The sequence below is a fragment of the Nyctereutes procyonoides genome, unplaced genomic scaffold (assembly GCF_905146905.1).
Source record: "Nyctereutes procyonoides isolate TBG_1078 unplaced genomic scaffold, NYPRO_anot_genome, whole genome shotgun sequence".
Lineage (NCBI taxonomy): Eukaryota > Metazoa > Chordata > Mammalia > Carnivora > Canidae > Nyctereutes > Nyctereutes procyonoides.
The window spans coordinates 47,281,850-47,298,897 of NW_026575049.1; the positions used below are offsets into that span (position 1 = coordinate 47,281,850).

The following is a 17,048-nucleotide window of genomic DNA, read 5'->3' on the forward strand; positions in this document are numbered from 1 at the left end:
GTGTGTTTTAAAATATACTTAACATGCACTACATTAGTATAATGCTATTAATGGTATATGATCAAAATGTTTATGACATGTGATCACTGAATCACTTGGGTGGTTAGTAAAATGCAGATTCCTGGGCCCCACACCAGATCAAATGAATCAGAACCTCTGGGATGGGCTGTGGGGGATCTTTTCATGCTACCAGAATGTGAGGTTCACCATTCTAAAACAAGCCCAATAAAAATGAAAACAAAAACAAATGATAATCTGTATTTTGGGGAAGTATTTCAGAGATTCCTGTTACCATCCTCAGGATTAAAAATTTTAAATACACTTTCCTTCTATGCTTCTGTCCCCTCACTTAATCACAGTCAGTTCTCAACATAAAATGCTCCTTTCTGTTCTCTGCCCCTGCTCCTCCCAAATCACTGTTGCTTCAGAATGCTGCTGATTACATGGGCAGTATTAGGATAGAGTTTAGGTAATAATTTTCTGAGAAAAGTAATTTTAGGAAAAATGCCCACCCCCTTCCAATGATTACAGATGATGGTATACTGTTCAATGTCAAATTTTCCAAGTGACTAATTGAGCATGTCTTGAGTATTCTAGAGATACGTAATTTAATTAGCAACTGAGTAAAAACACACAAATGAGATATAAAGACTTGAACTTTTAAAAAGTGTTAGAGTGTCGTTGACATAGGCTATACCAATGATGATTCAAGACTATATATATATATACACACACACACACACACACATATATATGTATATATATATGGTGGGGATATGTGTATATATATGTGTGTGTGTATATATACACACACATATTATGCTTGTATATAGATATATCTACACATCTATATACATGTGTATGTATGTATTTCCACAGACAAGTACAGTCATATACACTTTTCAAAGTAACAAAACACAATAAATATGACCCTATGGTACACAGCTTTAACATAACAATAGCATTAACACCAGATTTTCCAGCAAACTGCAAGAATGGCAAGCATCCATTTTCTATGCAAGCATTCTAATATTTCAAAAGTAATGTGACTTAAAAATATTGAAGGCCTGGCGCAGCGGTTTGGCGCCTGCCTTTGGCCCAGGGCGCGATCCTGGAGACCCGGGATCGAGTCCCATGTCGGGCTCCCGGTGCATGGAGCCTGCTTCTCCTTCTGCCTGTGTCTCTGCCTCTCTCTCTCTCTCTCTCTGTGACTATCATAAATAAATAAAAATTAAAAAAAAATTAAAAAAAAATATTGAAGGCCAAAGTTGAACCAAGAGAGATTATTTCAGAACTTGCAATACACTAGGAAAAGGCTGACCTCTGCTACTGAAAATAAGGCTACTGACTCATCATCAGGACAGGTCTCCATTCCAGAGCAGGTCAGTGATCTGCTCCCTTCTAGACCTTTTCTGGTTAATAACTCAACTTTTCATGATAACTCCTTGGGGATAAGACAACAGAGTTCATTAACTAACACACCAGGTAAGAAAATTTTATTCTTATTCTGGTTAATTTTACTCTAATGAACTGGCAAAAGAGACAAAACCTCTAACACCACCACCCAACTTTTTTTTAAAAATCCAAAATCAAACAAAAAAACACAACAGAAGTATAAGAGAAAAGGCATTTAAAATTTGAGCACCTATATTTTCTCTTCTTCACTTTATGTCCTTTAACACCTAGAAGGGTTACATCTTTACATCTTTGGTGTAAATCTTATTATCATCCACTCACCACATAGAAGAAATGAAGCTCACAGATGGGAGGTAATTTCCCCAATAGAGATTTCAAGTAAGATTGAAACCCCTACCTAAGTTCAAAGCCCTTCGGCATTTTCGTTATATCAGGCTCCTTCTACCACAAAAGGCTCACGGATGTAACTGCTGAACAAGAAACATTATGATAAAGGGAAAAAATTATTTTTCTCTATATGGGCTTCATAAATAAGTGGTGAGCTTATATTAGGCAAAGAAAATGTACTACACTTTGCAGGGCCAGTAATTTTATTTTTTACCTTTTGAAAACAATAAAAACAAAACCCCCATGAAATTAGAAAATCATTTCATAGGATTTTTGTGTGTGGTTGAGGATATTCAAGCAGCTGCTACTACAACAAATCATTAGGAAAATCCTAGTGATAGCTGATACTTTTTTTAAGTGACAAGTTTAATAAATGGACTCTTACAATCCTTTTTTTTTTAATATGGATTTTACTTATTCATAAGAAACAGAGAGAAAGTGGCAGAGACATAGGCAGAGAAAGAAGGAGGCTCCCTGCAATGTGGGACTCGTGATCCCAGACCCTGGGATCATGCCCGGACATTCAACTGCTGAGCCGCCCAGGTGTCCCAATACTCACAATTCTTTCACTTGCACTGCTTCTACCAAACTATCCTTCTCCAACAGTAATTTTATAAGACTGCTGTAAGTTTCACTGTCCAACACAATGTTTTGCTTTTGTGCTTTTAGGAAAATAGTATGTGCATCTGAAGGAAAAAAAAAAAGAGATGATGTTATTCTGAAATGTCAAAAGGGAGGGAAAACACCCTAGAGCGAAGCTCCAAAGCCACATATGCATTTGTTTTCATGTTCACCCACCATACTACTTCTCCAGAGACACACACTGAACAAAAAAGCAGATGTGGTCACCCTTCTCATCTTTATAAAAACAAAGTCACAGTATGGGACTTGCTACTTAAGCCACATGGCTGGTACCTGAAAGGACTTCCTTTTAAAATTACTTTTTATACTAGCTCTCTGAAGTCAATAAATTATTTTCATGCCAATAAAAATGAGAAATAACTCTTCTGAATTGGTTTGTCAAAAGATGATACCAGTTTCGAAATAAATTGCAAAATACGTGTTAAGGTCCAAATAAACCAGAAGTATAATTTAGATTGAGGGGAGCAAAAGATGCATTTTAAAGCAATCTTTAATCTATAAGTGGGTGGTTACAATGGTTAACATTTCAACACAATAGCATTAAAGTGAATATAGCCTATAATTCTAAAATTAGGAGATCAAATTATTTGGCTACGACAGGACTTATACAAAAACATACAATTTTCAAATATACAGGTATCTAACAAGTAAACTAAGCAACATTTGTTTGACTGATTAACAGTTTTATTTCACTTGTTCACAATAACTGTCAGTGAATGAAAAGATGTTACCAAAAGAGAAGTAACTACACTTTTCAGTCACTTACTTTTCTGAAATAAAATTGCCTGGCTATAAACATCCAACTGAAACTATAATCCACTCTCTGGTGTGTATAAACAAATCACAAAAAGAGATGGGGCACCAGTGAACTATCACGTATGACCTTCGATGGGTAAAAAGCTCAATGTAAGGAAATATAGTACACACAACTAGGAGTGAACATGGTATTAATGCTCAGAACATTCTGAACTACTTTAGAGGTTTCTGAACAAGTAGACATGATATTTCTATTTCAAAGTTAGGGCAGTTTGCAAGAGCCCTTCAATTAAACTGAAGTAACAATGCCAAAAACATTCTTTCATGCTAAATTCAGAGAAAACTAAAGAGAAAAGGTATGACAGCAATATTTGCATCTTAACCAAGGAAAACAGATAAAATCTATCATTTAGTAATTATTGTCTACTACCCAATAAGCATAGTTTGCTCAATAAAATGTAAGTATAATTAGAATACTTAATATTAACATAATAATCTAGAAAATATCACTAGTTGTTTTCTAAAATTGTAGTTTTTTAAAAAGATTTATTTATTTGAGGAAAGGAGAGCAGGAGCAATGTGCACGCACATGTGAATAAGGGGAGAGGCAGAGGGAGAGAGAAACTCAAGCAGACTCTGCACTCTGAGTATGGAGCCCCACATGGGGCTAAATCTCACAACCCCAAGATCACAACCTTGGCTGAAATCAAGAGTGGAATGTTTAACTAGCTCAGCCACCCTGGCACCTCTAAAATTGTAGTCTTTGTATGAATTGATATGGCTCTGTTTATTATTCTCTATTAGTTGGAAAAAGAAAGAAAAAGGCCATAACTAAAATAATGCCCCACACTCATTCACCACAAGTTTCTGGTGTGAAAGTCAGGGTATATCCTAAATTACCAGAAATTTGATAAAGCAAGCGGTGTATTTCCAAAGTACTTATATTCTGCTAAGCATTTAAATCCTGAGATATACACAAAAGTAACTAAAAACTCTGAAGAATTAATAGGATAAATATACATTATATATTAAAACTAGAACAGGGGTACATTTATAATAAATACTGTATTATATTTATTTAGTTAACTGGTTAAGCATTTGTCTTAAATAAAAACAATTTTTACAAAGTAAATATACAAAGGCATTCTAGAGCCTTCAAAACAGTTAATTGTATTTTATGTTCATTTCAGTCAAATCAGAATTCCACTAATACACTCAAATAGTAATGATGGTCATAATTAATTTTTGATTTAGGTTAAACATATTGATGTTGAAAAACTCAAGGGTGTATACACTAAATATGTTGCAAAGGAAAATGACCCAAAGGATAAAGTTACTCTTCATGACTGAGAAAGCATAAGAGCTTATTTTTTTTACCTCGTAGTATAATTTTCGATAAAAGGTAGGCCTATTTTAGTTTTTATTATAAAAGATGTTAAATGCACAGAAAAATATAAAGAATGATATAATGGACCCTTCTATATACCCATCACCTTCATCTAATAATTATCATTATCATTTTGCCAGATTTGCTTTATCTTTGTTCCTTATGGCTTAGCTATTTTAAAATAAATTATAGATATCTTGAATTTCTTTTCATCTCTCTGTATTTCATTATAGATCTCAAAATTTAAGGACACTGTCCTATTACCACCACTTAATACCACTATCGTATAACAAAAATGAGATAGAGGCACCTGGCTGACTCAGTCAGAAAAGCATGAGATTCTTGATCTCAGGTTCATGTGTTCAAGCCCCACACTGGGTATAGAGATACTAAAAAAAGAAACAAACTTTTTTTAAAAGGGTGGGATAATTCCTTAATATTATCTACTACTCGTTGATAATTAAGTTTTTCCAACTATCCCAAAATGTTCTTGTTAATTTAAAGAACAAAAGAAAATAATTAATATGTGTAAGTTCCAACTCCTTCCTAGAACACTACTAATTTGTTAGAAGGACTTAGATGCCATGTTGCTATTAGAAGATCCCACCATATGGATTTACCTTTGTTTTTCTTTTGTCTGCAGGCCTTCAATAGATCTTTCTGGATATTAATTTCTGCATGTGAGGGTGAAGGATTCACGGAGTGCTTTTCATCCTCATACCACAACTTAAAGACAAAAGTTATTCGGTTAAACAAAAAAAAACTGGTATACAGATTGATCTTTTTAGTATAAAACTGGGGCTAAACTATGCCCTGTAGTTCTACTGACAATGAAAACTTTTATGCTTACAGTTAAAAACAAATTACCTCAGGTACATCAAATGGAACCTCCTGATTACTGTTTCGAAGGATTTCTGCTAATAATCTTAATGTCTTTGCACGTGGAATAATATTTTCTTCTTGCATTTTATTCCACACACCATCAGCTCTTTGCCAGTCACCATTTATTTCTGTAAATTTGAGTAAGCAGAAATTAATGAACATCCTAAGAAGAATTCATAAAAATGTTTAGAATTTTTTCCTATTACAGGTTGAAGTAAGCATTATTCCAAATATTGCTTCCAGGGAAAGAACAGGATAACTGTGGGCCAAAGGTGAAAAGACTTTTCTGTATACTTCTTGAGTTTTCAACAATGGAAACTCCTTACCTATTAAAAAAACAAAAATCCACAGCCCCCTTTACTACACTTTGAAAATCATGTTAATAAAAAGTCTGTGTTTTGGGATCCCTGGGTGGCGCAGCGGTTTGGCGCCTGCCTTTGGCCCAGGGCGTGATTCTGGAGACCCCGGATCGAATCCCACGTCAGGCTCCCGGTGCATGGAGCCTGCTTCTCCCTCTGCCTATGTCTCTGCTTCTCTCTCTCTCTCTGTGTGTGACTATCATAAAATAAATAAAAATTAAAAAAAAGAAAAAAAAGAAAAAAAGAAAAAAGTTTGGTGGTTTCTTTTAAAAAAAATAAATAAATAAATAAATAAAAAGTCTGTGTTTTTAAAGTAACTGAGAAGTTGCCCATTGCTGAAATCAAAATCAGAAACAGATAGCAATTCAACTATGCCCACCAGACTTTGGAAAGATGATGGATACATATATACAGTATAATACACAGCTGGAGGTCTAAAGTGATTGGAAGAGCACAAATGTATGATTTTCTACAAAAATGTCAAATCAACAAAAACAAATCCATTTCATTTAGTAGAATAAGGATAATTCTGTCTTTTCTGCTGACTTGAAGAATGTCTAGGACACCGTGTGATATTTTTATAACCCAAAAATAATGCCAACAGACTAATTAAGTATTATAGGGCAAAGGAAGTTTATTGGAAGGAAACAGGAAGATTCCTTCACTGAAAAATCAAGTTCCTTTTATGTGGTAACCTGATCTTTGCAAACAGCAAAAATTTAATAATTAAGAATTTATTTTTAAACATTCTGATAGGTTTTGAAAACAGAAAAAGGCAAGTCATTTAATAAACTTTTGCTTATGAAGAACTAGAGCAAAATATGAAAAATATGACAATAAGTTCAATACAACTATTAAGCACAAAGAAATACTGCTTTAAGTGTGTTTTTTTAAATGTTCAAATATGAAGAGTATTTTCATTCTGTATAGTCAGTTCTAGGAAGGGGGCTATTTCAGAACACAAATGTTCCAGAAAACATACATAAATGTATTTCTCAAAAATACAAAAATACTAAAAGAGATGGGATTTTCCTAGATTCTCTCCACACTTGTCCAACTGAAAAGCTAATGGCTCCTGGAAGTAAAAAAAAAATCAAAGAACAAAAATAAAACACATTCATGTTCTTTCAGAAATCTGCAACAAAGAAAAAGAAAAAGATAATAGTAGGAAAATTTCCCCAGGTCATATACAGATTGCAGTGATTTTGTATATGCTTTGATAATAAAATCATTCACATATAAACCCCTTAAATTTATAATCTGTTTTCAAAACAAGACTCTCATAAGCTAATTATGCTTTTCTTTCATTAAAATGTTCTCATGTAATGTATAATTCAAGAGTAATTTCTCAAGTATGTGAGTATATAAAACTAATTGGATTAAATAAATGAAAAACAAAACCCAAGCTCCAGCATCTGTAATTCTGGAGAAGAGAAAGGTAGAACACTTCTGTCCCCTGCCAAAGAGTATACCTGGGGACTATGGAAGACACAGGGAAGGTTTCTAAGAACTGGTATCAGCCCTGCTATGGTGCTTTTTAGAGATTCATTTTTAAGATACCATGACTATTCCAAACACTGAAGAGAAGGTGGGTGGAGGATGTACAACTCTTGTGTCTTCAATTGTAATAACTCTAGGAAAGTAATTTTCTTCTTCTAGAAAAGGCACAAGTATATGAAAGCTTCTACTTTAGGAGGACAAGATGTTACAAAGATGCACCTTTAATTAAAACGGACTAGCAAAAAAAAAACAAACACAAAAACAAAAAAAAATAAATAAAACGGACTAGCAACTTATACAAGGAAATATTTCAAAATATATGAAAATTAGATAGTATATATATATAGCATGAAACAACTCAGTCACTTATATTTACACACATTGATACAAAACAGACATACATAAAACACCCACTTTTTTTTGTTTAAAGGGAAAAAACTTCTTGTAAATATACCTGGATCACAAAATACATAATAAAAATTTGAGATAATCCAACTACTCAGTGTGCTAACATCTGTACCTGTGTGAAATCCTAACAAAGGCACAAGGAAGGTCATATCTTTTTGCCATAATATCCCTTTGGGGCTTAAAATTCCTTCTACCAAGATAACAATTCTACTTGTTACCTGGAGAATCAAACAGCCATAAATCTGAGCTGTGACCAAGGACTGGATGCTCTGCTTCTCAATCCCATCATCACATTTCTGGAACTCACGGTTCCCCTTCTTTAAAGAACAAGAGGGCTGACTACTAACTAATCTCTCAGAACTGTTAAGTTATACAACCAATGATTTTAGAGACTACTAGTGAGTTTACAAGAATACAAATAGTTGTGGAGCTGCAATTTATGGCTATATGACCAGTGAATAACAACAGTTGGCACTGCATACACAGTCTGTATGGTACTGAACTAAGAGATGAAAATTTCTAGTTCAGGGTTTTATAAAGTCGGTAAGTTTTTTTTTTTTTTAGATTTTTAAAAAAATTTATTTATTTATTCAGAGAGAGAGAGAGTGTGTGTGTGTGAGAGAGAGAGGCAGAGGGAGAAGCAGGCTCCACGCAGGGAGCCCAAAGCAAGACTTGATCCTGGGTCTCCAGGATCACACCCCGGGCTGCAGGCGGCGCTAAACCACTGCGCCAGCGGGGTTGCCCTAAAATGGCAAGTTTTTACAAATTACTGATTGAATAGGGCAATTTCTGAATTATGGTCTGATTATGGTCTCTACATAACCTTCCCTTTAAAACAAGGACTCCAGGTCTGGAATAGAGATTATGCTACACAAGCCTGGATTGTCTTGTTTTGCCTGAAAACAAGCAAAGACTAGAGAAGTGCATCAAATGACATAGGAGCCTATGTAAAGGAGTCCCCACTGGTCAATGATGGAACAATCTGAGAACCTACAAGAATAATGGTCACAAAAATAAAAGGATAATGGTTACAATAAACTGAAAAACAAATATATTAAAATACATAATGAACTCACAAATTAAAAAAAAAAAATCAATGGTCAACTTTAGAAGTTCCAAGGGCACCAGCACTTAAATTTGGTAATTAAAGAAAGAAAAGGCATTGATCTCTCCCTGGGGATTTATTTCATGTTAAGTAAAAAAGGAAGCTACAAAACTTAATGTAGAGTATGAAACAAGTAGTGTATAAAACAATCAAAATAACGTATATATGTAAAATGGATAATGGTTAGAAATACAAAGAAATAACTGGAAAGATGGCCAATTGACAAGTTACTTCTGAATGGCTGGGCAATTTGACATTTCCACTTTTGATTCTATACTATTGCTTGAATCTTTAATAATTTGGAATATACTCATGTATTACTTGTGTAATAATGAGGAACCCACCATCTGAAAAGAAATGTCAATGGCCATAAGTACTTGAAAAAAAATAGCACATAAGTAACTTCTCAGGTAGAATAAATGCCAAAGTCATAAATGTTGGATCTTTAAAAACAGACATGGAAAAATTTTAAGGCAAAATTTCAAACCTAAAGTTGTTTTTATTTTCCAATAATGTGTACAAATAATAAACTGTTTAATATATATAAAAAGAAACTGAAGTGTTTAGAATACAAGAAAATGTTCAGTAAGAAGGTAAAAATATTGTAATCTCTCTCTCTCTCTCTATATATATATATATATATATTTTTTTTTTAAGATTTTATTTATTTATTCATGAGAGACACACAGAGAGAGGCAGAGAGAGAAGCAGGCTCCACACCAGGAGCCAACGGGACCCGATCCCTGGACCCCAGGATTACGCCCTGGGCCGAAGGCAGGTGCTAAACCGCTGAGCCACCCAGGGATGCCCCCAGTATAATATATTCTTTATGCAGGAGAAGTGGTTGCTTCATTCATGTAATGTTACAGGTCTTAGGAACTAATTTTGCAAGACTATCACAATGAAAGGTCAAAGTATATTAGAAAAGATAGAAATATAGTTTGAACTGTGACAGATTCTATTTCTTACTAGACTATGGTTATATGAATGTTGACTATCATAAAGCACTGGCACTGAGCAATGTGTATCTTTGTTTTGTGCCTGTTTCTGTAGTATGTTGTGATACACAACAACCTTAAGTATGGGTGTTGACGTGCCATTTTAAAACAAAGGAAAAAATGCTCTTCAACAAATACCCCAAATAATTAGGCCAACTTCTTTCAAGAACTAAAATAATATCCTGAGAAAGAATGAGCTCATAACAAGTTCCAGTAGGCCACACAAATTATTTTCTCAGAAATTCACAATCCAAAATATGGATTTTTCAAGTACAATAGGACCACATCTCATTTATCATTCTATATATGTTCCTTTTCAAATGAATTGAGTCCATGGTGCTTTATAAACTATTTAACATGTTTCAGCAGTGATACAAGGGCAAAATGGAAGAGAAGGCCAAAAAGGAGAGCTTGTTTGTTCCTCAGAAAGGAGAGGATTAAGGTTACCACAACCACATTGTCTATTTACAGTGCTACAAAGGTAGGAGTATATAAACTGGTTTAGAAAGTATACTTTGTGAAAATTCTTCTGACTTCCAGCCTTAGAAGAGGTCACCCTCACATTACAGGGCGATTCAGACTACTGGCTAAAATACAGAGCAACAAACTGGAGGAAGGTGTCCAACAAGAGCAAAGAGAAGGGATTAAGGAGAAAGAAATGGTAGTAATAAGCCTCAGAGACTGCTTACTGCTAAAGGAAATTTTAGGATGAACTTAGTTCTTTTTCTTTTCTTTCTTTTTTAAAAAAACCACAGCAAAAGGTCATCTGCATAGGAAAAAGACGTTTAGGGCAGCTCGGGTTGCTCAGCGGTTTAGCGCCGCCTTCAGGTTTAGCGCCGCCTTCAGCCCAGGGCATGATCCTGGAGACCTGAAATCCTGGAGTCCCACATCGGGCTCCCTGCATGGAGCCTGCTTCTCCCTCTGCCTGTGTCTCTGCCTCTCTCTGTCTCTCATGAATAAATAAATAAAAATCTTAAAAAAAAAAAAAGACCTTTGTGAGGCTGGCCACCTCCACTTCCCTGGACTACCACTGAATCTTGTACATTCTTCTGGGTATTCTTTCATTCCATATTGTTAGTCTTGGTTAAAGGCCAAACTGCACAGAGCACTACCTTTTAATCTGCGATGTCCTCCTCATTATCCAGCATAATTAGGAATAATGGTCTTCTGTAGGGACTATTTTAACTGCTGAGACTCACTTGGATACATAAATTCAAGGTTTTTTTTTTTTTTTAAATTGGTATAAAATTAGAATTTAAGCATGAAATAGTTCCTCAAAAGGGAGAAAGTCGCGGGGAAAGGAAAGAATTACCTTTATATAATTACAAGTTATAAACCGCCAATTAAAGACTAAATACCTAAAATGTAACTTTTCTAGTTGTATATATTCAATAACAATCTCAGTATTATATGCCAGAATTTGACCATTCAACCCAAAAAATATTGAATTTTAAGAGGGTTTTTTTAAGGTTTTATTTATTCATGAGAGACACAGAGAAAAAGGCAGAGACATAGGTAGAGGGAGAAGCAGGCTCCCTGCAGGGAGCCCGATGCAGGACTCGATCCTAGGACCCTGGGATCATGACCTGAGCCAAAGACAGATGCTCAACCACTGAGGCACCGAGATGCCCTGAATTTTAAGAGTTTTCAGAATTACATAGTGAAGTATATAGTTCAATGCAAAAAGCAACTGAAATAGAAATTTTACAGCAAGTGTTACTTATACCATCAAAATGGAAGATAAAGCTTCTAATGATAATAAATACAAATTCAAAAAGACAAATAAGTTATTCACTGCTCTCTATGTGTGGTGAAGGAAAATTTCCCAAAGAAAAAGAAAATAATCTAGATCAAATATCAACAAAGCAAGGAAAGAAAGAAAGGTCACTGACTCTTCAAAGTATCGTTCCTCTCCACCCAAATACCCTAAAAGAGACTGAAAAGGGCCCAAATGTATAAACTAGAATTGACATACCAGAGTATTGTTTGGTAATAGAGATCAAGAGCTTCAGAACACAAATACAAATCCAGCCGAAGGAAACAACTAAGGGTGTGAACAAAGATTAAGGTACAAAGATGGCTAATGCAGCACTGTTTTATAATGTGGGAAATAGAATTCTAGTCACATAAGATTGGCTGGGTAAATTCTAGTATAGCCATTCAATGTAGTCTTTTATAGGTAATCTAAGAAAATATAATATAAAATCAATCAAAACTATGTAACAATATAAACTTAAAAAAAATTTTTTTAAGGTTTTATTTATTCATAGAGACAGAGAGAGAGGGGCAGAGACACAGGCAGAGGGAGAAGCAGGCTCATACAGGAAGCCTGACGTGGGACTCGATCCTGGGTCTCCAGGATCACACCTAAGGCTGCAGGCGACGCTAAACCGCTGCGCCACCGGGGCTGCCCTAAAAATATTTTAGTAATGAGTCTGTGTATCAACATGCATTTTTCTGGCAAAATATCTTATACACATAAACATGTTACTGATCACGTGATTTATAGGAGTGACTGGTAAATCTATTAGAGAACTTAAATAAAAAGAAGGGAAAAAAAATAGTCTCTCCTCAAAAAGTCCTATTAAATTCTGTGGCCCTGATGAAGTTTTTTCTCACCTTTTCATTACTGCAATAAGACTGTCAGAAATTATGGAAACTGTATGGTGTCGAGTGATACAATATAATATTCTGTGATAAAATTCAATCTGGCCTCTATGTAAGTGTCTGTTGAAGACCACACATGTGACAATCACTACACCTTTCTGATACTCTTTTATTGCACCTGCTCTCAATAGAATAAATATCTCAAGATGAAAGCATGAAGAATAGTCAGATTACTTACTATACAGTTTTAGCAGACTGTAGTACAGCTGGTCTCTATCACACTCAAACAGCTTCTGTGTCAGCTCCACTAATTTTTCTAGAACTTCAACCTTAAAAATAAGATTAATAGATGGATCTAGACTGTGTAAAGGACATATTTTATAGCTGACAAATCTTGGTTTAATAATTCTTCAAATAAGCTTTACCCAAAGGGCAGAATAACTTCATTTTCAAAAGTTAAAGAGCTGAGCACAATGTGAATGTACCTTAATGTCACTGAAATGAACATTTAAAAAATGGTTAAAATGATAAATTTTATGTTATATATGTAGTTTGTCACAATTAAAAACAATATTTTGAAGTTAAAAAGCTGAAGGACTTTGTAATCAAGAACAAAACATGAATAATCATCTGGTTGTGGGAACCTCTATGAAGATGCATTTTGAAGAATTCAGAGATATCTGGGGTAGAGGATTCAGTGAGTAGTACATCCTCTATTTATTAATAAGACTACTCCTCCACACCCAGGTGTTATATTCCTCTTTCCCTGTGGTTTTCACTTGGCAGGATAGGAGTATCTACACACTGGTGGAGACAGGAAGTAGAAATTCCATTGGGCTACCTTCAAGTGACTCCCCTAGTCACTAAAAACTGAAGCAGACTTAAACTGCAAAGGAAACCAGATTAGCTTGCTCAAGGTAACAACTAGCATAAAGCAAGCTAAAATCTTTGGGGGTCAAATTAAAATTTTTAGGGATTCCACTGCAACTCAGGATCAAGAATTAAGCTACTGCTTATTTGGAAAACCACCAAAATTATGCTACTTCCATTATTAATGTTTTATGTCTCAAAATCCCCAAATGCTCATATGACATATAGGATACTTGCTTTCCACTCAGTTTCACGTGCTTGAAACCAGAAATTAAACACAAACCTGATTAGTTGAAATACATTTATCACAAAACCACTGGAGTCTTGTAGATCGAGCTCTAATGCCTGGAGTCTGTAAAATAAAATAATCATATAGCACATGAGGTAAGGTTTAGCTTAAATATTAATTTTCCCTAAAGACAAATAGTTTTCCTTCTAATGAATCTACTGCGCCCTTCCCAAATACTATATGAAAGAAACCTGTAACTTAATATCACAGTTATCAAAGACTTTTAGGATTAAAACAGAGCATAAATAGTAACCTACATTAGTAACCAATATCTAGAAGATTTGAGTTACGTCAAAATGTTGTTTTGCAGGTCAATTTCCATTCCATAAATCTTTAAATATTAAAATGGTTAAACTTTCTTTAGTTCAAAAGGAAATCTAAACTCCATGAACTAAATCAACTCCAAAAGATGCCAAATTAAACACACACACACACTTCAGAGATCCCGAAAGGTTCAGGAAGCAAAAAAATATTAATGTTACACAAATTTATTAATCATCATCACAACAATAAACCAATGGCTTTTACTTTAAAAGAAACATACTTTGTAAAATTTAGTGATTAAAAAGTATTCTGAATACCACAAATGCTTGCCTACTGTCTAAATGTTTAAAGAGCTAGGTACTCCAAATAAGCTAAGCACTTTAAATTAGTTCATAGTCTTAATTTATTTCAATTACTGAGATATATGTTATATTCTCAATCAGAAATTACTAGGGTTTTAGTCAATAACTCTGGCTTCAAAGCACTTATTTTATAATACTGGATCATGGAATAAAAGGCAAACTAATTCACACATAATTCCAAGGATTTGTCACTCTAACTATAGTATTTTCATCATGTGTAAGAGGGCTTCCCCATTAAATACTACATTTCAATCACAGCATTATGATAAGAAAACTACATGCTCATTAGCCCTGGCTGCTCCAGTCTAGAGGAGGTACCTCCACTGATTTCTCCACTCAGCTTCGTTGACTAAACCAGGGATCCCTCAAAGCTGATCGCTTACTCATTAAGTCTTCATTTTTTTATTCCTTAAAATAATATTGTACAATGTTCAATTAAGAACTGAAGCAGACACTAACATCTTAGGATTTGGTACAATAACAGACAAACTGGTACGCTAGAAGTTATAAAAGTGTTCTCATTCTAACTGTGCTAGTAAGAATGTACATTTTGGGATACAAGAAATAAATGCTGAATAGACCAAATGCTTAATATATTCTCACATATCATTAATATATAACATTTGCTCTACAATTTCTACTCAAAGATTTTTCTCACATTACCTCTTTGGTTTCACATGCATTACACGGAAAATGAAACCATTAATAATGAAACCAAATGAAAGCAAACATGTACAAGAAGCCCTTGCAAAAATGCTGGACAGTCCTCTTTAGAAGAAGGCAAAATGCAAGGACCACATTCACTTGTAACTTCAATGTTACTGCTGATCCAAATAGCACAACTTTTATGGTAAACTCTTCCTTTTTGTGGCTGATTAATCCGCCTGTCATTGGCAGGACAGCTGGCTTATTCCACAGATATTCCTACGTTTCATTTTGAAATTGAGAACTGTTTTCACATTATAAATCTCAATCATCAAAAGAACATCTAGGTCAGATTAACTAAATCTCCTAGGCTTCTGTAATAGTCTACATTTCTGGCTTATCTCTTAACATCTTATTGAATTTTAAACACTACAAGTTGAAAGCAAAAATAGAAAATGTAATAAAAATATGGAGAAGAATAGAATTCTAATTGGGATGTTAAATATAACTTTTCAAAGAACCAGTTAATGCTTAATTAAAACAGTGAACTCACCTTGTTTTTTGTTTGTTTTTGTTTTTGCTACAATCTAATTAATGGACAGTGAGAATAAAATAATTCTTGTAATAAAAAACCTGGCATGTTTGTTTCCACCGAGGTTACTGTGCTTCAAAACATTCTTTGTCAAGTTACAATTTAGTTCCAGGTTCACTTGTGTTAAGAATAGTAATGCAAAATAAAATATAATTCTCATTTAATTTTGTAACATAGTCTGATATAAAATTTGCTGTTACCATAACAGGCTTCTATATATACTAGTAAAAGGACCTGCAAGTAATTATTATCTTTAAAGTGGAAAGCAATTAAGATTCTTCTACTTCAAACTCTATCTCAAGGAAAACCATCTTAAATTTGACTCAAATAGAAGTTTTTACCTGTTTTGATTTCTCCTGCCATTAGTGCTAGAACTGTGAAACGGAAAATAAATGAACTACCTCATATCCTCTACTCAATGTAGCAGGAAGAAAATCAAGTGCGTAAGAGGGAATGGACAAGCAAAAACAAGAACCCGAATATTGGGATGCCTGGGTGGCTCAGCGGTTGAGCATCTGCCTTTGGCTCAGGGCATGATCCTGGAGTCCCAGGATCAAGTCTCACATTGGGCTCCCTGCATTGAGCCTGCTTCTCCCTCTGCCTATATCTCTGCCTCTCTCTCTCTCTCTCATGAATAATAAAATCTTTAAAAAAATAAATAAAAATAAAAAGAGAGACAGATCACAGAGGTAGGAATGGTGTAAGGAAAACCAAGAGAAAATGTGAAATCAGAAACCAATCTCAAATTCCATGACTACCACTAACTAAAGAAGCTCCACACTGACACTAACTTAAAGTTTCTTTGCCCTGACTACTTTTCAGAGTTGTTTTGTGTGCCTTACATGAAGATGTATATGAAAACAATTTGGAATTATAAAAGTATTTACTAATATTAGTAATAGTGTTTAGCTTTAAATCTAAGTTTGAACCTCAAAGGAAAAGGCTCAAATGAGAAATCCTAAGCAAGTTTAAAGCAGACTCTTACTCAAGATCTTTGTGTTTTAACTGGAAAACTTAGCAGGGCCTGGAACATGGCAGGCACTAAGTACGGAATTACTGAACTGTTCAAAGGGCTAAGAATAAATATAAATAATATAGTTCTTTATGGAAAACTTTAATGTAGTTATTTAACATTTCATATCATAATTTAACTCCTTTCATACTTGTATGTATCATCCCTCCCTAGACTTAATGTTCAGTCTTAAAACACAAACTGAACTATCCAAGGAATATTATTAAATGACCTTGCAACACTTCCTTCCTGGAAGGTGACTAAAGTATTTTAAAAAATACTTGACTGAAAAAATAAAGTCCTTTCTTTCTTTTTTAAAGATTTTATTTATGTATTCATGAGAGACACAGAGAGACAGTCAGAGGGAGAAGTGGGCTCCCTGCGGGGAACCTGATGCAGGACTCAATCCCAGGACCCCAATATCATGCACTGAGCTGAAAGCAGACGCTCAAACACTGAGCCATCCAGGCGCCCCCAAAGTCCTTTCTTGAACGAGAAAACACCATCTTCTTATATATGCCAACGAACTGGACAACAGAGAAGGAATGGATAAATCCCTAGAAACAT

General features: G+C 34.5%; 1 protein-coding gene across 4 annotated transcripts in view; it reads right to left on the minus strand.

Annotated features, from left to right (window-relative positions):
• The window catches only part of LRPPRC (leucine rich pentatricopeptide repeat containing), a 109,219-nt gene that overhangs the window by 19,113 nt on the left and 73,058 nt on the right, over window positions 1-17,048 (minus strand). For all 4 annotated transcript variants that reach the window (XM_055328717.1, XM_055328716.1, XM_055328715.1 and 1 more), the window contains exons 26-30: window positions 13,601-13,669; window positions 12,686-12,776; window positions 5,456-5,598; window positions 5,209-5,314; window positions 2,363-2,489 (exon numbers count right to left, since the gene is read on the minus strand). In XM_055328717.1, coding sequence (XP_055184692.1) covers window positions 2,363-2,489; window positions 5,209-5,314; window positions 5,456-5,598; window positions 12,686-12,776; window positions 13,601-13,669 — 536 coding nt within the window. The remainder of the gene's footprint in view (window positions 1-2,362; window positions 2,490-5,208; window positions 5,315-5,455; window positions 5,599-12,685; window positions 12,777-13,600; window positions 13,670-17,048) is intronic.